Source organism: Ursus americanus, chromosome 1 (assembly GCF_024610735.1).
Source record: "Ursus americanus isolate L20-20 chromosome 1, mUrsAme1.1.p, whole genome shotgun sequence".
Classification (NCBI taxonomy): Eukaryota; Metazoa; Chordata; class Mammalia; order Carnivora; family Ursidae; genus Ursus; species Ursus americanus.
The window spans coordinates 69906957-69932916 of NC_142127.1; the positions used below are offsets into that span (position 1 = coordinate 69906957).

The 25960-nt window shown below is 36.6% G+C and overlaps 1 protein-coding gene across 1 annotated transcript in view; it reads right to left on the reverse strand.

Annotated features, from left to right (window-relative positions):
- DNAH7 (dynein axonemal heavy chain 7) overlaps positions 1 to 25960 on the reverse strand; it is a 252588-nt gene that overhangs the window by 38120 nt on the left and 188508 nt on the right. Inside the window, exons 49-56 of the mRNA XM_087854980.1 lie at positions 25650 to 25840; positions 21909 to 22042; positions 20679 to 21014; positions 13618 to 13744; positions 12161 to 12355; positions 9311 to 9403; positions 3117 to 3293; positions 755 to 916 (exon numbers count right to left, since the gene is read on the reverse strand). Of these exons, the coding sequence (XP_087711106.1) occupies positions 755 to 916; positions 3117 to 3293; positions 9311 to 9403; positions 12161 to 12355; positions 13618 to 13744; positions 20679 to 21014; positions 21909 to 22042; positions 25650 to 25840 (1415 nt within the window). The remainder of the gene's footprint in view (positions 1 to 754; positions 917 to 3116; positions 3294 to 9310; positions 9404 to 12160; positions 12356 to 13617; positions 13745 to 20678; positions 21015 to 21908; positions 22043 to 25649; positions 25841 to 25960) is intronic.

The window sequence follows — 25960 nt, forward strand, 5'->3', positions numbered from 1 at the left end:
CCTGGAATTTCTGCCCACCAAAATAGGGAAGTGCCATAACCCCCTGCAACAACAGGTAGAGGAGTGCTCCTTTGGTTTCAGACTCATCCTCTGTGGCAGGCTCACTCTCTAAGTAGGTCAGAAGTGAATTAAAGCAAAGTTACGACCTGAAGCCTTTGGTTTAGAGTGGCTACATGAATTTCTCACTGAAAAGCCTCCTTTGCTGTCTTTGGTCCACTGCTGTAAAAGGTGAATTGGTTTCTGTCCGCCCTGTGGTTTATTCCCATCTTTGCGGTTGTTCTTCAGGATGAGGGAGATTTCTTTTTTTTTTTTTTTTTTTAAGATTTTATTTATTTATTCGACAGAGATAGAGACAGTCAGCGAGAGAGGGAACACAAGCAGGGGGAGTGGGAGAGGAAGAAGCAGGCTCATAGCAGAAGAGCCTGATGTGGGGCTCGATCCCAGATCGCCGGGATCACGCCCTGAGCCGAAGGCAGACGCTTAACCGCTGTGCCACCCAGGCGCCCCAGGATGAGGGAGATTTCTGACTCATTGCATGAGCCCTTGTCCCTGTTGAGAGGGACTGAGCAAGGGCTGACTGTGTGATTTCCTCTGGTCCCCCAGTCCCCTACGTGAGCCCATCTCTCCTGTAATCCAGCCACGCCACTAGCCTGTAGCCCTCCAAACCAGAGGATGGGCATGGAGTTGAATGGCACGTATATCACTAATTATGAGGGGGGAATACAACCTAGTAAAAATAAACTTGCATTTTTACCTCACAAACTTTCTCGAGGGTTGGCATCCAAGACGTGGCAAGGTGACAATTCTGAAGAACAACCCATGTTCCTTCCTTGATAGCTTTTTCTATCATCTTCATAGCTATGGGCCCTTGGCCTTGACCAAGAGATAAAGAGCTAAGTTTTGATCCCCCATATCCCTGTGTACAGAAATAGTAAGGATGTTATTTGACAACACATTTTTAAAGAAGAATCACTATTGTTTTTACAGGAAATGTGAACATTAAACATATTAAAATTTAATTATGCAGCATCCCTCAAAGGTCTAAATACATGCAGCCCCACAAAATTCTTACTGATTAAGAATCTTATAAATACTCAGATCAAAAGTAAATCAGTTCATGTTGGAAACAGTCATGTAATAAATGGAAAATTCTGTAGGGTCTTTGATTGTTGAGATAGGGAGAAGAAAAAAATTAAGATCACTTTTAACACAAGGAAACATGAGATGAAAGGACCTGGCTTCATGCAGCAACTCCTAGAATCTAGAGCCCCAGAGAAAACTATGAACAGACAGATGAACTTGTCCTGTTTCCTCCAGATCTTTGAATAGTTATATTTTAATCAAGTTGACTATTGCATAAAGTTCAGAGGAAAAAAAAAAAACAGTAACCCCTAATTCCCACTTAAAAGTTTTTTAAAACAATTCTGTGGGAATATTTGTCTGGAATGCATTTCTGCTGTAGCCTGATTCATCTGCAGCTCCTGGAAACAGTGTCTGTGACTCCCTGAGCTCTTTCTTTCTAGGGCAGTTATCACCAGAAGGCCTCTGGAGGGAGCCTCGAATTATGGGAGCAGTGCTACAGCAGGTCTCAGGCCGCCCCTGAACATCCAGAGTCATCAACGCTAGCGGGTAGAAGCATCAGAAAACAAAACAGAGCCAGATACTACTGTTTCGGGAAGAAGGGGAGACAGCAGGTGAAGACAATGCACTGAGCAGTCCCACGCAGGGGCCAGAGAATGATCATGTTGTATAATGTAGGAGGAAAAATGGAGAGGAGCTAGGATGATCTCAAAGGATCTAAAAGGTTATGTTGATGTGGAAGGGGTGAGTCCCACCTAAAATGAATTCTTCTAGCATCCACACCATTGCCACTCTGGTCCTTCCCCGCCTTGCTCTTCCTGGACTTTTAGCAGCAGCCCCCCTAACTAATGTCCTGCTTCCATTTGGTACCACTCAAATATATTATCCTCACTCCAGCTAGAATGAGCTTTATAAACTATCGATCAGATGACGTCACTTTGTTGCTTAAAACCCTACCACATCATCCCACTGTATTCAAAGTCCTCGATGTAGTCTACAAAGGCCCTATGTGATGTGGCCCTCAGTATACGATCTCAGCCCGCATCTCCTGTAGTCGCGTCAGCCACGGTCCAGCACGTCTTTACCCAGCGCTAAGTGCCATGTTCCACAATCACTCCCCAAGTATCTAAGAATTACACCCAATGAAACAAACATGGAGTATTAAAATAAATTGGCCTAGTAAAGAGTATTTTAACCACTTAGCTGTGTGATCTTTAAGAAGCCACTTAACCTCTCCATGCTTTAACGTCCCTCGCTACAAAATGGAGATGCCGCTACTTACCTCACAGGATTGCTTTAAGAATTAAAAGGCAAATGTGCATAACAAGGTCTAGCAAAATTAACAGTATATATAAAGCACAATAAAAGTGGTGGTGGTGGCTTTAGAAATGTCAGTATTACTTCCATAAAATGTTATTTTGATTAGACTGAAAGGGGAAAAAAAAATCAACTCGAAAATGTCCAGTCACCTGTTTATGAAGCTTTTTTTATTCCAGGTTGATTGATGTAAGAAAATTGACGGTAAACCCATTTGAATAATTTTTAAAGCCTTGAAATATAAATATTAGAATGTATTCTAGCCTGGTAAAGTAACTGTAATAGATGACTATCCTGGAAAGTCAAGAAGGTCCCCCTTTAGAGACAGGGAGAAGGGGCAGGATCAGAGACGGTTCTTCCCAGGGTCACTGTCCAGACTTGAATTTATCAAATCAACCAAGTTCTTGCACTGATGCCATAATATCACAGAGTCCCTCTGTCTCCGCAAAATAAAAGTGAGTTCCTCCGAAGCCAAATTCCGGTTTTATAATTTGGATATGGAGAATTACTTTAATGTCAGTGCTGCTATCTAACTGTCACTTTCTTGAGACTCCGTCAACTTCTAGACCCCCAAGTCTTTCAAGAGCTAAGTATGTGATCAATTTTTACCCCTCCCCCACTTGGGATAAGCAAGTTTGTTTTTTTTAAGAAATTTAGTTGGAAAATCTTTTACGTATTGACTTTTATATTATCAGATAACCTCGTCTATTCTAAGGTACCTGGTCATCAGCAAATTTTAGAAGGGCAGCCATGGGGTCCGCTCCAGGAGAGAGCACAAAAATCAGTGGGGAACAGCAGTTACTATCTCCAAATGCCTTGGATAAATCAAAGGGGGGTGGCTCAATGAATGTGCGCCCCAATCTGTTGATTATAAATTCTTGCAGCATTGGAATAACCTAGAGAGAGACCAGAATATATTTGAGAGAATATTCAAACCTGCTGACTAACTTAAAAGATCAGATTCAAAGGTATTTTAAAACAAAGGACTACATTAGCTTAGTTATTTGTTAATGTTGGTGGAGGGTCAAAGGCATTACTTTACATAAATGTCGTTTACATAGAAAAAAATGACACATTATGAAATAATCAAAGATGAGTGGCTAGTGACACCAGAATCCAAAGGCATTTTTCTTCCCTTTAATGAGCATTCAGCACATAGATGAAGAATATAAGAAACCTTAACTCTTTACTTAAGTTTTAAAATACTATGTTCTAAAAGTCCACAAATCAAAAGTAGAAGCTTGAGAGTGATTTATACAGTACTATACCATCAAGAAAGAATCGATATAGCTGGGAAAAGAAGCAGAAAGAAAGTGAAAAGAAAAGCATGTGAAAGAAAAACAAGCTATACTCCTGAGAAGTAGCCAAAACTATACTGCAGAAAATTCCTGATAACATACCTGCATACTTTCCGGGATCTTGTGTGAGAATGAGCAGAACACTGTGGTTTGGGGGCCCCTCCCAGGTGTTCATGTGGAAATGGAATTTCGTTCATCAATGTGGCTATGGTATAGCCTCCTATACATCCTTTCCCCTCTCTCTTTCTCTCTCTTTTTAAAGGATTTATTTATTTGAGAGAGAGGGAGAAAAAGAGAGAGAGCAGGGGTGGAGGGAGAGAATCGCAAGCAGATGCCCCACTGAATGTGGAACCCAGTGTAGGGCTTGATCTCACCACCCCGAGATCATAACCTGAGCCAAAACCCAGTGTCAGACGCCTCACCAGCTGAGCCATCCAGGTGCCCCTTCCTTCCCTCTTTTTAATGAAGGGTCTACACCTTTTCTATCTGGACAATGGCTCCAAGCTAATCATGACTCAGATGCGAGCCACACAAGCGACAAAGATGGGTTTAACACACCGGTATCCCATGTGCGGCTTACTAAACTAGGTAAACAACATATCCCAGGAAGAGGAGTAATGGAGTGAGAGGAAACCAAAGAATTTTTTGAAGGCCCCAGAATCACCCTAACTGGATACCTGCTCGGACCTAACAATGGTCTTGTGTACACGCACAACCCTCCAAATTTGGTCATCAATTCCTCCAGCCTGCACCTTTCCTGAACTTGGAGCAAATTGCAAGAGCAATTTCCAGATACCAAGAATCTCAAAAAGGGGGTCTCCTCTGGAAAAAGTTACAGGTATTTCCAAACTTTAATCGTGTGTTCTCCTGAACATCTATTCACACAAGGTTTGTAAGTCAAAACCATTGACGGGTCACAATGCCTTCAACAGCGTCAGTCCTAATGTGGATGAGTGTGTGTGACAGAGGGTGTGAGGGTGGGGAGCTGGGAGACAGTGAAGGAATATCTGGACTTCAATTAGATTTTTAAATCCCTCCCCAATAGTTCTCCAGGTCCATTCAAGTACAGAAAATGTACAGAAAAGTAACAGCAAGTATATAAGCACTGTTGGCAAGGACCTACCTCACACAATGACTCATACATTCTTTGTACACAGTAAATATATACTGAACAATGAATGGATAAAAACTCAGAATGTCTCTCTGTGAAGGTGAGATTCTAATTATAGAAATTCTAAACAAAAATGACAGCATAATAATTCACCCATACAAAAAGTTTCATTTCTCCATAAGTTATTTCATGTTTCAGATATTTTGAATGCACACAGATGTCAAGCTTATTGTGGGAAACTAAAAATATCCTGTCTATCCGGGGCCTTGTCCTTGCCTTTCTCCTTATTTTGTTCCCCATAGCTGGTCTTTCCTCACTACATTAAAAAACCAACAGCAACTAGCAGAAGAAAATGAAACTTTTTTCTTTTTTCACAATCTCTTCCCAAAGCTGACTTCTTCATGAAATTAGAGTTTTACAAACAAAAAGCACAAGGCTTTGAAGTGCATGGTTTTACTTTTAGTAAGTTTGAGTTTTAAGTGTCTCCTCTCTTTTGTGAGTGGTTCAGGCTGCTGTCAGCCACTGCTCATGTGGAGACATGGCTGGAGGACCAAGTTAGGGGTGCACGCATGGGGTGAGTGCAAATTTCAGTGTTTTATTTTTAACCTGAGTAAGACTTACTTGCTCCCAAGACCAAACTGTAACTCCCAAGGTAAATTAAGCTGTGCTTGCTCTTCAGTTTGCAAGGCAATAGAATTGGGTTTGCTTCTGCAATCTGATTATACTAGCATTAGGTCTGTAAAATGAAATCTGTCAGTAACAAAAATTACAGACTAATTTAAGCAGCCATCCTCCCGAAGGCAGGAAAGAAGTTTGTGGTCTTCCATTTATGTTTGTCTATGTACTGCAAATTTCTGTAGGATTTATCTGAGGTCAGAGAAACATATTCCCTTATATTTGACAAGTTTCTTATTGAAAGCTGATTAATTGGCTTTCTGTTTACAGTTCAGAAGGAGAGAAGGGTGGCCAGAAGCTCTTCATTTTGTAAATGGGCTCAAAACGCTGCGTACCTCAGTATTTACTCCCCTGATATGCTTCTTTTATCAATAAAACACTGTAAAATACCATATCCTATACAAAAGTGTGAGCCCATCTCATTTTTCCTACTGGTGATTTAAAGAGCATCTCTGGCATTTTTCTAAGCTAGAGCCCTGGAGAACCTGGTGTGTAACTTCTTACCACCGGGTGGAGTTCGTTTTGAGGACAGAGCAGTGAAAAGGAAGCAAAAAAAAAATTGTGCTGCCAAATACCGTCCGCTGTAAACCGGAGAGGAAGCAACTGCTGACCTTGCTGGTAGAGACACAGATTATCTCAGGACTTAGCGATTGCAAGGAAACGAAAATCTACACAGCACTAGCCCAGATGGAAGCCTCGTGCATCACTGCTCTTTCCTCTGTATGCTAATTCCACGGTACTTGGGAAAACCACTCTTTTAAAAGTATAATAGTCATATATTATTTTTAAATATATGCAGATTCCAAAACCAACAATTTACCACTAGAACTTAGAGTACCTGGTAACAGCAAGATTGAAAGGTTTGAGGTTGTTAGTAACAGAAGAGCATACTAATAATTCTTTTTCTATTAAGGATTATAGGTGTGATTGTATAGAGAATGGTCATTAATCATTTAGGTTAAGTTGAATTATGCGCTAGTAGCAAACATTTCCAGATCTCAGTGACTGAACATAACAAAAAGCGTATTTCTTATCCCTGCAAAGCCCTGTGCGTGTACAGACGACTCACTCCCTGGGCCGGCTCGGTGTCCCAGCCCATGAGGGCGCTTAAATATCAAATGTGATTTCACAATTTTGATGGCAGGGGGGCTACCCTGGAGAGTCTCCCGCTGGCAGTTAAATGCTTCTGCCTTGACACTTCTCCTATTTTATTGGCCAAAAGCAAGGTTTATGGCCAGAGTCCTTCACCTCATGTGTGCTTGGAAGGAGAACCAGAAAGATCAGCGAATAGCATTAATGTCTACACTCATCCACCAACCCGAGGAAGACTCTGAAGGAGGTACAGAAAACACTGGGTACAGAAAACAAAGTTATAAGATAGGGTCCCAAAGTATTGGACAGAGCAGCTAGGAAAAGTGTAAAACCCTAAGTTTCACCTCCATTGATTTAAAAACAAAAACAGGGGCGCCTGGGTGGCTCAGATGGTTAAGCATCTGCCTTCGGCTCAGGTCCTGATCTCAGGGTCCTGGGATGGATGGGATTTGACTCCCTGCTCAGCGGGGAGTCTGCTTCTCCCTTTCTTCCCTTCTGCCTCCCCCCTTCCCGCTGCTCATGCGCACAGGCGCTCTCTCTCTCAAATAAATAAAATCTTTAAAAGAAAGTTGTAGAAATAAAACAGAAATAAGAACAAAAACACACAAACAAAACCCCTTCAGCTTGACTATCTAACTCCTCATCTCCCTTCCTCAAATACACTTTAAAAAGAGAATGAATAAGGAAAGTAATATTTGATCTTTCTGATAGCACAATGTATTTTCAGATTAAAATGTCAAACTCTTTAAAACATAAAACTGGGGAAAAGATATTTAGAGGTGAAAGGCTGCAATAAACTTAATATAAAACATGAACAGAAGCTTCTTTGTTTTTTCAAACACTGAGGGGGAGAAGGTCGGTGGTACACGCAGAGTCATTTTAACAGAATGGTCTACAGAGCTTAGAAAACAAAGTAAAACCTTTGAAAATTTTAATGAAAGGTTTTAAAGGAGAAAGCCGTATTAGGCAAGAGTGTGAAATATTTCATATTCTTCCATATTTAATACTTTCAGGGAAAACTTCTGAGGCTTCACACTAAAGTTTCCATGGCAATTTGGTTTTGAAAGGGCTACCAAGGCAGAGAATATTTCATTAGTTCATGATTCCTAAACAATTGTGGCTACTTTCAACACCTAAGAACAAGGGCAGCATTATGACTTTCTTTCTTTCTTTTTTTTTTTAAGATTTTATTTGTTAGAGAGAGAGAGAGAGTGAGCACACAAGCTGGGGGAGAGGCAGGGAGAGGGAGAAGCAGGCTCCCTGCTGAGCTGGACACCCCATGTGGACTTGATCCCAAGATCCTGGGATCATAAGCTGAGCTGAAGGCAGACACTTAACCGACTGAGGTTAAGCCACCCAGGTGTTCTCAGCATTATGACTTTCATAGACCCCAGGCACCTTCTACTCCCCTCCCCCATAAAAAGATATCAAAAATTATATTTTACAATTGCTTTGGTATAATTACAAGCTTAATATAGACTGGATAATATTTTCTATTTTTAAACAGAATTAAAACACTTTCATAAACATCTAGAAGTATCGTGGTCTCTAGGCACTATGCCTAATGGATACTCGGGCCCTGCCTAAGAACACACTGATGAGCCAAGCAAGAATTGCAAACTGTGGGCTGCAGAGGGGAGGGGGGTGGGGGAGTGGGATACGCTGGTGATGGGTAGTAAGGAGGGCACATATTGCATGGTGCACTGGGTGTTATATGCAACTAATGAATCATCGAACTTTACATCAAAAACCAGGGATGTACTGTATGGTGACTAACATAATATAATAAAAAAATATTATAAAAAAAAAGAATTGCATGTGTTCATTGAACAGACTATGGCATGCAGAGGAAAGAGTGCTTCTGTCCCACTTGTCACTGATACACGTAAAAACTTTTAAAAATAAATTGCTTTCACCACCTAAGTTCTGTTTTTTGTTGTTAGGATGGAATTACTGTCTTATATTCCCCAGCAACTCAAATTGTGAGTACAGTAAGTTTTGAAATCATTATGTATTACTTTTATTTGAGTAGTAACAGGATATTTTTTTCAATTTTTTTCTCAACATACCTACTATCTACATTTTTTCAGAGTATATGGATATCTCTGTGGATGTCCTTATACTTAGATGAATAGTTTGTTTTTTTAATAAAGTATAATAATGCAAATGAGAATGCCATGAAGTACGGAAATTTGCTGACATGACAGGTCAGCCAATTCATTGGTTATATACTTTATCATTTAAAGAAATAAAAATGAACAGTACTGACATTTCTCTTTGGTCAGCAGTGATGAATGTCTTAAAACTGATATTCTACTAGCTTTCCAAACACCAGCAAAGAATTATGTATAAAGACAGCATTTGAAAAGACAGAAATTCTACTATATCTGCTTGGTGCTAACACTAACACCACTGACTAATATCATCAAACTAATAAGAATAAAAATGAGATTACAGCATATAAAAGAAGTAGATTGTAAGGAATTGGGGAAGCATAAATTAAAAGGAAGTATCATAAAATAAATAAAACTATAAAATACAGTCTGCTCAGTTATTAACTTAGTGTGGCTTTAATGATATACAAACTTCTTAAAAAATGACTGCATTGGAAGGAAGTGGAATGAGTCCCCCAGGCTCCTCCACGTCCTCTGGGACAAGGGAAGGAAATACAAGTTGGCGACTGGAAAGGTGGGCTGGGGACTGGAATCGTGGAGCTGCTTTCAAAGCCTGCACTTACCTTGTCTGGCCTCAAGCAACGAATGATAAGCATCCTTTGAAACTCATTTGCTTTATCTTCCCAATTCTCGGGAAAAACCTCATGATGGGGTTCCTAAAATTGCAGTAGACATAATTCAATGTTATTTTAGAGACCATTTCTAAAGAGAATAGTATTTTGACTTAGAAACTGGTTTTTAGGGAAAGCATATAATGACTAAATGAAATCAAGAATACTAATGTAAATTTTATTAGGCTGGGCTAAAGTTATGAAATAAGGAATGAAAAGAAAATTTAAAACACCACAAAGGAATCAAAACTAGGACGTGAATTAAACAGGTAAATGTCAATATGAATACTAATCATTAGACAAAATGAATCCTGTTATTAAAAAATGTGCACATGGAGTTTTCCCATTATTTCTCCAAACGCACTTTTTTTAAAGATTTTATTTATTTATGTGACAGAGAGACAGCCAGCGAGAGAGGGAACACAGCAGGGGAGTGGGAGAGGAAGAAGCAGGCTCCCAGCGGAGGAGCCCGATGTGGGACTTGATCCCGAAACGCCGGGATCACGCCCTGAGCCGGAGGCAGACGCTTAACGACTGCGCTACCCAGGCGCCCCTCCAAAGGCATTTTAAAACCTACCAACTACTGTCATCATCTATTTATAAAAATAAATATTTATTATAAAAGAAGAAAGGCATTATACTTAAATTTATTGTGATATTTCCTGTTTGAACAATGTTTTGGTGTCTTTTTTATAAAGGTATATTTGAAACTGTAGATAATAAAGAAGACAAAAGAGAGAGAGCTATTAAAAATACACAAGAAGAGAGGCATTAAGATTCCAGGAGGGGTAAACTCAAAAAAAAAAAAAAGATTTGTAAAAATTTTAAAACTCTAGGGAAGGCTATGTGGTGTCTCATTCACATTAGAAATCTCCATGTTTCAGCATAGTCAATAAAATTTCTATTTCAAATTAGAATGAAGTACTCACAAAAACATATTTGTCTCTAGGAAATATATTTTTATTACTCAGAGGGACAGATCCAAAAGAAATTCAGTCCAAAATATTTGCATTTATGTATAGATACAATCTCACTGTCATGTATAATACAAGTTGGTAACCAAATAAAAAATGTTCTCCACATATCTTGCTCTTTCTTTCTTCTTCCCATCTTCCCCAAAGAGAGCTCTTGCATATTAAACCCAGGAAAGCAGAATGTCAAGAGAGTAGAAATAAAGGAATAGAAAAAAAATAATTATGAATTGGCAAAATATTAGCCCTCATGCAAAAAAAAAAAAAAAGTGAAGGAAAGCAACAATTTCTATGTGTTCCAGAAGGGAAGCTGTTTTACAGTTTCTGTTGACTCTAATAGTCTCCAATTATCAAGATAGGGTCCCCTGAAAAATTGTTTGAAAACTATTAGCTTTTCCCTTTGAAAGGGAGGCGGAAATTTTCTTTTGTCCAAGGTTCTTCTAGCTAGAGTACAAATTAAATTTATATGAAACAGATTAACAGGAGAAAAAACCCAAAATTTAATTACACGTACATAGAGGCCTAATAATGACACTGAGAATTAAAGAAATCATCCAGGTAGGCAGTTTTTATATTTTCTAGACAAAGAAACCATTGATCTCTGAAGAACTGACAGAAAAAAGAGAAAACTTTGGGAGTTTCAGTTCATAAGGATTCTAAATAGAATTTGGGCTCGGGCAGTAAATTAGTAAAAAGTAACAAGGGTTGTTGATACAACCTTCTAAACTCTAAATTTCTGGTCTCTGGTGATGAGGATGTCTTTTTACCTCCTGGTATAGGGTGGGCACCTTTCACATGGGAGATTTATTTCTGCTCTCAGGGGGAGAGAGGGTCCTCTTGCACAAGCTGTCTCTAAGTAACTTTTATTTAAAATAATCCATATGCCAAAGTGGCACATTTTGGGTAGTCTGCCCTTGGCCCCTACACCTCATGTCAAATGACAAAAATGTTAGCTTATATCCTGCATTCTAGTTTATACCTGCATTTATATCCTGCATTCAGGACATCTAAACAATAGCTCTTTTGTAAAAAAAAAAAAAAAAAAAAATTTTTAAAGATTTGTTTATTTTAGAGAGAGAGCACGAGCAGGAGGAGCAGAGGGAGAGGAAATCTTAAGCAGACCCTGCGTTGAGTGTGGAGCTCGATCCCACAACCCCAAGATCATGACCCAAACTGAAACTAAGAGTCAGACACTCAACTGCACCACCCAGGCACTCCTCTAAATTTTTTTTAAAGATTTTATTTTTAAGTAATCTCTACACCAAACATGGGGCTCAAACTTACAACCCCGAGAGTTCCATGCTCTACCAACTGAGCCAGCCAGGTATCCCTGTTTTGTAAAACTTTTTAACTCATTTGCTATTATGATTGCAAAATCTAAATTGTTAATAAATAAAAACCTGGCATGGAAATTCAAAAAGAATATTTTAAGGACTCTGCATTTCCACACATTTTAAGGATTTGAACATAAGTTCAGAAGAGAACTACTGATTTAGAAGGTGGGGATAGGGGCGCCTGGGTGGCACAGCGGTTAAGCGTCTGCCTTCGGCTCAGGGCGTGATCCCGGCGTACTGGGATTGAGCCCCACATCAGGCTCCTCCACTATGAGCCTGCTCCTTCCTCTCCCACTCCCCCTGCTTGTGTTAATAAATAAATAAAACCTTTAAAAAAAAAAAAAGAAGGTGGGGATAATGTAAATCTAAACCTTGATTTAGACCAGTAGCTTAAAGCTTAATTAAATATTGTTTTTATTCAAAGATAAGAATAAATTATTTAGCATTATTTTGTTCATTTAAAAACTGCGGAATAAGCAAAAGGGTTAAAAACATACCAAACTGTCATACACTTTTTTCCATCCATCCTTTAAGTGCATAAACTCTCTACGAATGGTTTTGAAGGAAGGTAAATCATCTAGTCGACATATTTCGTCCCATGATTTTTGAGGAAGCCATGTGCAAGGGTTGGCATGAGGATTATCCAACCCAATGCCACCAGTTAGCAGAAATCTCCACTCAGCTTTATTAATCTTTGGAAAACAAAGTAGCATGAAGAGTCAGAAATGAATTCATGATATACATAATACATTTAAACCATTTTAGAAGAGCTGACTATTGATTTTCAAGTGTTAGTTATGGTCCTTATGAAATTCTATAGCTACTGGTACAGCAGCTCAGTACTTACTCATATGAAACCAGTTTATGCATTATAACAGGCTTTCAAACTAGTTCCATGCTAGATAGCTACTTTTTGATAATTTTCCTCCAGAATTACTAATCTAAACATAAAAATTCTATTTGAGTATATGTTTTCTAAAAATGTCTGTTTCGAGTCTTATGGGCTCTGAAAATTGTGGGAAGACAGAAGGGAGAGGGCGGGGGAATCAGCAAAAACAGGTGAAGGGGTTAGGAGATAGAGGCTTCCAGGATGAAAATGAGTAAGCCACAGGAATAAAAGGTACAGCACAGGGAATACAGTCAGTGGTATTGTAATAGCATTATGTGGTGGCAGGTGGTAGTTACACTTGGCAGTATAGAGTTGACGAATCACTATGTCGTACACCTGAAACTACTGTGTGTCACTGTGTGTCAACTATACTCAATAAATAAATATAAAAGTGAATAAAATAAAAATTTTGGAAAGACAGAAAGCACTCAATCTGCCATATTTTCAACTACTCTCCATAAAATGTAATGAGGTATTTCTATGAACTTTTCAAGAAATGTAAGAATAAAGCCTTTATTCCTTCAGAATTTGACCAACACATCACCAAATCAAATTAATAAATCTTAAGCACCTAAGTAAATAAAATACTGATTTTTGTTACTATTTTCAATACCTTTTTCATTCTTAAGGTGCTTCCTATATTTTAAATGAATAGATTTGAAATATAACACCAATTTACAAAAGGTATTGTTAAATGCAAATGGTTGGATTTGACTAACTTGCACAAGTTCTTAAAAACATTACCATTTATATGATTATTTGGTATAAATATATCAACATATTTAGTAAATTTATAAGCATACTTAAATGAGATTATAATAGAAACTAATTTATTCTAAACTAAAACATAAATTTAAGTAATAATTGCATAGTGTACTCTGCTTTATTTTTCACCGCTGTGAAATTCAGACTGGTTGTGATATCTTGCTTTAACTATAATAATTACTATTTAACTATTTAAACCCTTTTGTATGTATACACACACACACACACACACACCCATACAAATTAGTAAATTAATGAATCAATGTTAGTCTTTTTCCTACAAATTATAACAATACTGACCGCACGTTCATGCAGTAGCAGATTTACAGTTAGACAAAGGGAAAAGAGTAGCTTATCCTTTTCAAAGAGTGATCGGCACACATTAACATAGAGGGAGTAAGTAAAGTGATCCTTGAGAATCTGAAGCCTACAGGTCAACAGAAACACAAGTGAATAAATAAAAACGCATTATGCCTTAAAGAAAACGTTCTTAAGGAAACCTAATATAAACCATTTAGATGTATGTTCTTCTAATAACCTTTCTGGTCAATTACCCCCAAAACAATCAATGATTGTCATTAACTGGGTGCACCAATTTGAAAGCTATACAATGTAGAAACACTTCAGGAGAATTGCATTTTACTGTTGATTGATTTTTTAAAAAAACTTAATCTTTCTTTTGGAAAAATTCAATGCATTGTACGTTGATCTATTATGTTTAAAGATTTGTGGACTATTTTTAACTATAAAACATTTCTTGGGGTAAAATTTGATTTTCTTATTCTGTAGATGCTTCCAAATGTTCTATATTATATATTAAATTCACAGATTAAAATTAATAGCTTTGTTATTAAATTAACATTTGGTAGTGCGCTATTCTGCTCATAAATCCATAAAAGCTGGAGAAATCATAAAACTTGATAAACTACATCTTTATCTACCACATAGATGGAACATGAAAATATGAATAATCACAATATTTGCCCCTAACAACTTGTAAGTGCTAACATGTGTTTCCTGTATTCATAGCAATTCTTTACACGAATATAACACTTCAAGAATTTTTCATTTAATTATCTCATATGGAAAATATACCATCATTGAAACAAAAATTTCAGAAATATTTTTTATTACATAGGTTATAATAGTTGTAATAGAAATAAACAGTTGACTGGAAACCTTTGCAGAGAGCTAATGATTGACAATGACCCAAACTAAGCAGATAACTTATCTGAAGGAAAAATCAGTATAGCTTGATTTTGATTTAGCTCAATTTTATCAGTGTTTCTTAATGTGTCTAGAAAGAATAATCTACCAGTACCACCATATCTTGGTTATTTTCAGACTGATATCCTAGGCTACCAATCATCTCAGCTCTCATTTTTTCTCCTTACTTGCCTATTTCTTTAATTATTTCATCCTCTGCCAGCATTCTCATAAAGAAAATTACAGCAAATTAATGTATTTTATTTCTAGTTAAGAACTCTGAAAAGGGGCTTGGTAGAGAGGGCTTTGAAAATAGTCGCTGAAATATAGTTGAATTCTCTGAAGATTTAAAATAATCATACTATTCCTGTCCCCATTTTTATGCTAATCATGGTCTTTTCACACTTGGTATTTAATTTGTCTCATCTGTAACAGTACAATTAATACAGGATAACTCAGATTTGGTCTTTCTAGAATAAAATAAAAATGTCTGCACTTTAAAACAAATTTCCTCTTAGGAAGATTGAAGGGAAAATTTTAAGGGTCACTTGTGTTAGAAATTTAAGTTCAGTCTCAGTGATAAAATTGCAGATTAAAATACTATATTTTAATAATCTCTTACAATGAAAAAGAAGATAAAAATGATAATTTTCAATGCTGATGCGTGATACAGGGATATAAGAGCATTTGCGTTCCTCCAATGGAGTTGTATATTTGAATAATCATTCAGGAATCTGAAAGAAGTAAACACCTTTGTTCTAATTTTGGGGTTCTAGCCCATGGAAATAATTAATTACGTGGACATTTATATTTATTGCTGTATTATTAAGAATTTGAAACCTGGAGATTACTTGTGAGTCTAAAAATATGACAATCATGGCACATTCATAAAACGGTATATTGTGCAACTATTTAAAGTTATGTTTCAGAAGAGTAATAACATGGGAAAAATGATCTTGATAGAAGCAGAAGGAAAAGAAAAAAACACTGTGCACATGTATGTATACTCATACTGTCTTCTGAGAGAGATTTCTGTTTGGTCCCTATAACAAAGCTATATCCTCATTAGATTTTTGTTTCTGTACTTATGGAGCTTTTTTGGCTATAGTTTATTTATTTTGCTATATTAAAAAATTGATAAAAACAGATGATCCAAATTACTATGGCTATTTCACAGTGTGTGTGTGTTTGTGCGCGCGCACACGTGTATATGTGTGTATATATATACATATAATATGCATATATATAGTAGTCATAATGTATGTTTGGTGTAATAGTTAAGAATTATTATGAATAATATACATCAGAAGGTAAACAAAAATGAAATACATTTTTGTTGCTGAGTAAAAGGAAATAAGAGATAACTTTACTAGTTGTTACAAGTTTATACCCTTAAATACCATCAATTTATCCTACCAACCTCCCTCCCCTGGTAGCCACCTTACTACTGCTGTTGTTTTGATTTGACAGGCGTGAATGTTTTCTTGATTCCACATATAAGGATATCCACAGTACTTATCTTTCTCTGACTTCATCTTGGTTAGCATAATGCGCTCGAGGTCAACCCATGTCACAAACGGCAGAACATGTGCATGCAGAACAATGACAATGGACCCCTATCTCATACCACCCAGAAAAATTAACTCCAAATGGGTCAAAGATGTAAACTCAAGACCTTATACTGTAAAACTCATAGAAGAAAACATAGGGAAGAAACCTATCAACGTCGATTTCAGCAATGATTTTCTTGGACATGACACCAAAAGCACAAACAAAACCAAAAATCAACAAATGGGACTAATTCAAACCCAAAAGCTTCTGCACAGCAAAAGAAACAATTAAGAAAACAAAATAGCACCACGAAATAAATCTATGCTTACATGGGCAATTAATCTATGACAAAGGAGGCAAAAATATACAATGGGGGAAAAGACCGTCTTTTCAACAAATGGTGCTGGGAAAACTGGACAGTGGCATTCAGAAGAATTAAACTGGGCCATTTTCTTAGACTATACACAAAAATAAACTCAAAAGGGATTAAAGACCTAAATCTGAGACCTGAAACCATAAAAATCCCAGAAGAAAACAGGCAGTACTTTCTTTCACATTGGCCTTGGTTACATTTTTCTAGATACGTCTCTTTGGGCAAGGGAAAAAAAAAAACAAAAATAAACTATTTGGACTACACAAATAAAAAGCTTTTGTACGGTGAAGAAAACCATCAACAAAACAAAAAAGCAACTACTGAATGGGAGAAGATATTCACAAATGATATATCTGATAAGGGATTAATATCCAAAATATATAATCAACTTATAGAACTCTAAACCAAAAACCCAAACAATCTGATTAAAAATAGGCAGAAGATCTGAATAGACATTTTTCCAAAGACATACAGATGTCAAACAGATAACATGAAAAGATACTCAACATCACTAATCACCCAGGAAATGCAAATCAAAACCACAATGAGCAAGTAATGAATCATGGAACTTTACATCAAAAACTAGGATGTACTGTATGGTGACTAACATAATATAACAATAAAAAAAAACCTACAACGAGGTATCAGGTGACACCTCTCAGAATCACTAGAATCAAAAAGACAAGAAGTGTTGGTGAGAATGTGGAGAAAAAGGAACCCTTGTGCACTGTTGGTGGGAATGCAAGCTGGTGTAGCCACCGTGGAAAACATTTTGGAGGTTCCTCAAAAAAACTTTAAAATAAAAATACCATATGATTCAGTAATTCCACTATTGAGTATTTACCCAAAGAAAATGAAAACACTAATTTGAAAAGATATATGCACCCTTACGTTTATTGCTGCATTATTTACAATAGCCAAGATATAGAAGCAACCCAAGTGCCTGTCAATAGATGAATGGATAAAGAAAATGGAGTGTATACATATATATATATATACACACAATGGAATATTTCTTAGTCTTAGAAAAGAATGAGATCTTGCCATTTGTAACAACATGGATGGACCTAGAGGATATAATGCTAAGTGAAGTAAGTCACACAGAGAAAGACAAATACCATATGATTTCACTCCTATGTGGAATCTAAAAAACAAAACAAACAAACAAAAAGCAAAAATGGACCCATAAATACAGAGAACTGATGGTTGCCAGAGGGGAGGGTGTTGGGGGATGGGCAAAATGGGTGAAGGGGAGTAGGAGGTACAGGCCTCCAGTTATAGAATGAATAAGCAAAGGAATAAAAGGTACAGCATAGGGAGTAAGTCAATGGTATTGCAATAGTGCTGTATGGTGACGGATGGGAACTACCCTTGTGGTGAGCACAGCATAACATATGGTCTTGTCTAATCACTACGTTGTACACCTGAAACTAATATAACATTGTGTGTCAACTATACTTCAAAACAAGCAAACAAAAAAAACCCCAAAGAAAACAACAACAACAACAAAAAAATGAAAGGGCAGCCATGGGAGAAAATTTTTGCAAACTATATATTGAATAAAGAGTTAATATCCAAAATATACAAAGAACTAACAACTTAATAACAAAAAAAATCTGATTAAAAAATGGGCAGAAGACCTAAATAGACATTTTTCTAAAGAGGACATCAAAACAGGCAACAGGCACACGAAAAGATGCTCAGTGTCGCTAATAATCAGGGAAATGCAGATCAAAACCACGGAGAGATCACCTCGCGCCTAATGGAACAGCCAGTGCTAAGAAAACAAGAGATGACAGGAGTTGGCAGGATGTGCTGAAAAGGGGACTCCTCCACAAATCATGTGTGTTTTTACTCTGGCTGAAGCCAGTTTGCTAGCACAGAGGATCACTTCAATTAGCAGGTAAATTCGGGGTGAGATTTCTGCCTTTACGATCTCTTTGTGGATTGCCTGTGACGCGCAACGCATTCTGGTTTAATGTTTACTGAATAATAAAACTGTTTTCTTTCTCTACTACCTTAGCGGAGAAAGCTTCTGGGTGGAGAAAATATTTTGCTTCGATACTTCTCCAACAATATACTAGTACCGTGGAGGTGATTAAACCACTGCACTATACAAAAGCCTATGAAACCCACCAATGCAATGCCGAGTATAAGATACCAGACACACTAGAGCACAGACTGAGATTCCATTCATATGACGTTCTAAAACAGGCAAAACGAATTTGTGTGTTGGAAGTCAGGACAGTCTTTAGCTTGGTGGAAGGATTTTGGTTAGTCTTTAGAAGGGGACACAAAGTGGGGTTTCTGGGCTGTCAATAATGTTCTGGGTCTTGACCTGGGTGCTTAGTCATAACAGGTGTGCTCAATAACGAAAGTTTATTGAACAAGTACTTTGATTTCTGCATGCTTGTGTGTGTATATTAATAATTTCGATGAAAGTTTTCAAATGTGTTTTTCCTATTTGCTCTTTGGTTGGTTCCAGAATCATACTTTCAGGATCACTAGAGTCATGAATAAGATTTTCATTGTATTAAAATGAATGGATTTTAAGTAAAGAAGACACGATTTGTTTTTTAGATTTCATCCAAATCTCACGCCTAGGTAAAAGGATTTGATTTTCTAGAAATCATAAGGGACTATAGTCACACTTATGAAGAAACATGTCGTATGTGTAGATGAGTTCTAATTTGATGAAACAAGATATGATAAAGGAACATTTATTTGTAAAACATAAAATTGTTCTAATTTTAACTCCTGTACACAAAACGTGTCTTTAAGTGACAGAGCAAAGAAATTCTCTTCTCTAGACTCCAGCAAATACCTTAATTTAAAAGTAGTTAAGATAATAATATTTTGGTGACTTGTTTTAAGCAAGGTAGAGAAAAGAACTGCAGTGAAAAGCAAAACATTGTTTACCGTTGTGGCTCCATGTGATTGGCACTGTGATAAGTTCTGGGACTGTTAAACAAGCAAACAAACCCTTCAAAACCCTAGTCTCAGGGAACTCAATCTTGTGTGAAAACCAGACATGCTTGTACAATTAACCAACGTAATGCAAATTGCTGGGAACTTTTCAAAGAAAGGTCACTTAAAATTTGGTTTTCTATATTTCATTAATCCTTCCTACTCTTGAAAATTTCAGATACTGCAAGAAATAGAGAAATAAACTAGACATTTTCAAATATCATAATACAAAAACATACTTTAAACTCCACCATCACGCATTTCTTCTTGAAGATCACCCCCTTCTCTTTCATGGGCAGATAGCTGAGAAACTGTTGCTAAGCCAAGTGTCAGCTTTTACACCTTTGTGGATCTCATATTCAAGTTTGTAAAATAACGATACTGACAAGAAATTGCTCAGTCTAAGAATATTCAAAATTTAGCAGAGTTCTACCATGATAAATGAAAGGAATTCAATTCAGATTTTCAGGAGATTCTCATTTTGAATTTCTAAAGAATGACTTCTTCACTACAAGTGATAAGTATTAAATTGAGTTTCCTTTGTGGGCATGAACGGTCAAGAAACTGAAGTATCTAGCTTCATAATGATCAATAAAGTTAGAGAGGGCCATGATTGCAATGAACTCTTTTCTTTGTTCAACAAGTAATTTCATGTTAGAGCCTATCAAAAATATGTTTTAATACCAAACTAAAATTCATCTCACTGGTAATAAATAAAATGAAATTTTATTTTCTCATACATTTACTGTTAAGTAGGTTCTTAATTCCATTATTTATTACAGTAGCCAAGTGTAAAATAAGGTATTCTATGTAAAAACGAATAACACAAATAATCACAAGGTATTTTTAAAAACCTTGTTACTTGACAAATTGTAACTATGTATATATAAAAATGTGCATTTGTAATTTTTGGAATGCTAGTTTACAGAGGGTAAGACTCCTGTTTTTTAGGGATATTAACTATTCTTTCCATATCTCCAATCACAAATATATTTTGCAAATGATCAACAGAGATAACCGTTTCCTCCTTTTAGAATTACATTATAATCCTATCTCCCTGTAAACGATTTCCTGGTAGGCTGAATTTGGTCACATCTATTTCATTTCTCATCCTCAAATTTATTTCTAGTATAATGATTAATCAAGCTCACACTAGTCAGAGCTGTCATGCTCATACCATTCTGTAACAGTGAGAGCCACCAATTACTATCGAATTTTCATACATGAGTTAGTATTACCATTAATTAATATTTCTTTTACGTACCTTTTTGCTAAAATTTCTGACTTCTCTGAATTTTCGATAGACAGGATGTAAAGGTTAATAAACCAGGTCAGTGAGTATTGGTACATGGGCTCGATGTTAGCTAGATCAGCAATGGAGAAGAACAGGATGGTGGAATGGATGGCAATAGGCCGATAGCCCAAGCGGGTGCTATCAATCTTCTTCTCCGTCTCTTCGGCTACTTCCTGCTTTTGAGAAATCTCATTAGCCAAAGCCTTGGAGGAAGATAATATCTTAATAGCGGTTTCATCTTCTAATATATTGCCTTCCGAAGATGAAAGAACTTCTAAAATCTTGTCTTCTATTTCTTTTAACTGCCTGGAATAAAACACAATTTTCTCAGAAGAGAAAGAAATCATTTAAATGCGCTTCGCGCACACATTCTTGTCTGGGAAACAAAGAGCTTGTGACCTAAAGAATCACATCACTTTGTGACAAACACCCTTAACAGTGATGTTGTATAATTAATTTCTTATCTTGCAAAATGTCACAAAGACAGGCCTTTCTGCTCCATTTCTCTTTCTGACTATCATTTATGTGGTTAACTAGGGGGAGAGGTGTAAGCCAATCTGCTCTGCCATCAAGTATCTCAGCCCTGAGTGAACTGAAAGTGTCACTCCATTTATTTTCTAAAATTTCTCATGACTTCTAGAGCTTCACCCTTTGTACCATTAGGAGCAGAAAGCTGGAGGCAGTGTGTTCGTTCAGACTGCACTCTGGTGAAAAGAGGTAACATCGGTTATGTTATGAATACTAAAACTTTTGTGGATATGCTAAAACTTTGCTAAAGTTTTGGATATGCTAAAACTTTGTTGGATAGTTGAAAATTCAATGCCTTGACTTGTGGTAGACCTTCCAGTTCTTCCAGTGCCTGAGAACTTGTATGTAAAAATACACTCTTATGCAGTTTTCCAAATTAACATAGACACACTGTAATGCCTTCTATTTTCCTCTAAAATCTCCCCATTCAATGCATCTACTAAATCTAACAAAATAGATTTTTAAAAGGTACCTTAATCCATTCTAGAGATTAAGCGCCTGTGAGTGGGGGATGGGGCAGCGGGGGAGGGGGTAGGAGAAGAGAGAATCTTAAGCAGGTTCTGCGCTCAGCATGGAGCCTGAGATCATGACCTGAGCTGAAATCAAGTGTCCAACACTTAACCAACTGAGCCACCTAGGCACCCCAACAATTCTGTGTTTTATGTTTGAAACCTTTTGTTTTCAGCTCCTTGTAGTATCAAGGCTTGCTTTTCTTCTTCAAGGTCTGGCCTCTCTCGTGCCACCACGATTCCCAACAGCTGATCTTGCATTCCCTCAGAAGTGATCATGAAGTTTAATAATGTTACCTATAAATGAAAGATTATACAAGAATTGCACCATTATTTCTATCGAAAAAGCCTCTGCATTTATAAGTTCTGACCTTAAGAGACTCTATTTACTAAAGTAGTATATGTGAAAAGTAGAAATTTGTAGAGATTATGATTAAAGATATAATAATATAATGTAATATTTCAAAGGGTTTTGTCGATCAATTTATTCCTATTTCCAACTGATCCAATTTCTGACAACTGTTTAATCCCCAAATCAATTAGAATCAGGTTGGAAGCTATCTTTCACACTGGCTAGACGAGCTAATCTACATGTTACAGATCCAGGTGGTGTCAAAAAGTAAAGGAAATCATATCAAGTGAGATAGGAGGAAAAAAAACACTGTTATTACTTGTCATGAGCATATAGGATATTTACAATGTGATAATCGTATTATATGCTATATAATGTATGATATATAATATTATAATATGGCCTATTATATAATCATATTACAATATGAACAGCCATTATTGTGAACTAGGGAAAGTATATTTTAATGGTGTCTATCAAGGTGAAATCTATCAACACCTTCTCTATCCCACTATGTAATGGCTCTTACAGGCTCTGTTTCCAACATCTTAAAATTCCTCCTCCCCTGGTTCTTTCCTGTAAGTGGGAAAGTAATCATGCTGAGGTCTCTCTTTCACATAGCAAATAAACAAATAATTCATTCTCTTTCTCCCACAATCCCTTCCAGCTACAGAATGATCTGTCTTTGTGCCTTCACAACTATACTTATGGAAAATGTTATTTATATATGCTTTCTGTCTCTACCTCACTCTATTCTTCACTGCTCTACAATCTACTCTCATCCTAGCCTCCATATACCCATCAATACACACAGTGATAAACTATAGAAACTCTGGTTTTGGTCATCAATGAACTCATAGGTCAATAAACACTTACTTGACCTTGGCTTAATTTGAGTCCCCCTATCCCCACCCTGGCCTTTTTAAACATCTATTTTGCAATCTGCCTGCTCTCTGCCCTTGTGTCTTGAGTTCAGGCCCATATTTATGTCTTGAGTATCACCTCCCATGCCTCCTTTCCACGTGCCTTCCACGTCTGCTATACTGAATGCTGGTGGAATCCCACGCACTCCAGCTGTGAAATGTCTGCATGTGCTTCAGCTCTGGCCACTGAATGGGAGACTCTATATTTCCCCACCTTTCCTAATAAGAGAATTTGAGAATATTCCCTCCACAAGAACAGAGTAATTCCCTTTCTGTAAGAAAATGTCCTACCTGTGATCAGAAAGTGTAAAACAGTTTCTTGCTATGTCCCTAGGAACGTGACCCCCTCCTCTGCCCAATCTTGGCACCTTCTCTGTGGTGGTTTCCTCTTGGTTAAATTCCCCCCCCCCTCACTTGACCTGTGGTGGGCTTTGGATACCACTAGGAATAGGTTACATGAGCATAATCATACACTTAGATGGGAGAATAAGAAATTCCTGAAATCGAGCAATTAAAAAAACCCATTACATGTTATTTTGTAATTCTCTAGTGCTTTGTCATTTATTCATGGGAAAAAATAAAGCTTTCAAGAGATTTTTCCTCTTGACATTAGAAACCAAGTACACAAGTTGTATTTGCTTTAATCCCTAAACCATAGTCATAATATTGAGGGAAATGTATGTTTTACAAACTTTACCTCACTGTATTCAGACCCAAGGAGGTATTTATTCATATTCCATTAATGCTGGATCTTTCAAGATCAAGATTTTGTAAATCTAGGCATTTGCTCACAAATGACAATAAACATTGAAAGAAATAATAACAAAGAAACATTTCAAATTATACAGCATATGCTTTCATAATTTCGTTTTCATTTAGATTCAAAAGGATTATAGCAGCATGATATCATCCCTTGGGTACCTAGAAAGCAAAGGTACATAAAAGACCCTAAAAATAGGATTTAGAAGAAGTATTTTAATTTGTAAATGAAAGCAAGTAACTGCCTCACTATGTTTTCTAAGCCCTGTTTAATCAATCCCAGCAATTAAAAATAATGAAACAATATGACACCCTAGGGATCTTAAGGATTTTAATACTGAATCAGTTTCCTCCCCAGAGCAGTTTATGACTTCTACAACTAGTTACTCCTGAACTAAGAATTGTTAATTATTTCTGAAATTTTCATAGATCTTACTGAAAAGTAAAAATGGTTTTCCATGTCATCTATTAAAAAAAAAATAACACAGCTTTGGGATTTTAACATTTTCTCTTATGTTTCATTCTTTCTCACTTATATTTAAAAGTTAAATAATAATGCTAATCGTTAACACTCATATAACACTATGTGCTGGGCCTTATTCTAAGCCTTTACGTAGATTAATTTATTTAGTCTTTCATACCACTCTATGCGATGGATATTTATTATTCCCGTTATCTAGACTAGGGAATAGAGGCACAAAGAGATTAAACAATTTGGTTAATGTCACAGAATTGGCAAATGATAAAGCTAGAATTTGAACCAAGGTAGTCTGGCTTCAGATTCCATGTTCAGATACTACCTCTCCTGATAGATAGATAATACACAATTTTTAGGTGTTTAGATAACAGTTATTTTAATTAGTTAAAAATAGTGCAAAAATTTCCATATTTGAACACTGTGTTTTTAAAACTAACCTCAAGGGTTACCCCATTTCCCTCAGTTTTCTTGGCTTCTCCAAATGTCCAGCCTAAAGTATGTCCCCAATTCTGAGCTCCTGTATTTTCCTAATCATAAATATAGTCACCTAACATACACATTATTTACAATGTAAACCTCTTGAGAGCAGTGACCATGTTTATTCATCTTGGAGGGAATGAATTATGTCATCTTTCTGCTTCCTCTGCCTTTGTAGAGAGAGGCCTACATTAATTTAAATATTTCCAATAAAGGACAGTATTTGAACTCCCTAGCTAAATCCTGTCTCCCATATGTAACTTTCAAAATCTGAATCAACATTTCTTAATGTCCTCTCCTGCTAGCTTCTGTAAATGAAAGTTAAGCCTCCCTCCCTCACTCATTTCACAAACATTGATCAAGTGTCAAGATTTGGGAATAAAAAATGGAATGACCTCCAGGAATTCAGTCACAGATCAACATCTCAAGTAATTTTAGTCATTGACTAAAACTTTAAATTAACTTTGCTCTTGAAAGGAATTTCTAGTATTTTCAAAGAACCACTGATGAAAATCAGTTCTTTTAAGTAATTATATAAAGTCAGATAGCAGCAATCTTATTCTGAGAAAGAAGAATGGATTTTTGTTAATTTCAATGCCAAGACTTAGCATATTATCATTTATTACAAAGGAAGTGCATATATGTCATCTACTCTTAACAATGAAATTCTAAGAATAATAATTATAGAAATTAGATTCTCAAAGTCTTTTTTTTCACTGCATACTGAAGGCTCCTTTATTACTTACATGCACATACAAAATAAACATTTGGAAATTATTATAGCAATTTCGGGAAATGCCAAACAAAGACAAAATCTATTTTTCTTAGGAAGACCTTTTCTTCTTATGCCTTAGGAGGAAAATAGAGTTGTTAATTGTAAAATTCAATATAGAAATATTCACTTTAGATACTGGCCTTTACTGATGTTTCAGGAAGATAATGAGGGTTTCTTAGCTTGGTGGTAATATAGAAGCGGAAATCTGGTGCGTATTCAATGGTAGAGTCCCCAAGTCGGATACACGTACTGCCACCCTGCTTAAAAGTCTGTTTTAGTAGAAGAGGTTCCAGAATAGGATCTAGTTCTTCTCCAACATTTTCTAGCAACACTGGAGTAAGATCGGAAAAAGATGCCATGTTATTTTAAATATTGACTGTAAACGTTCAACCCTCCAAAATTCTTTCAGCTTCTAGATTTCTGTTATTCCTAGTTACTTATAAAATTATTT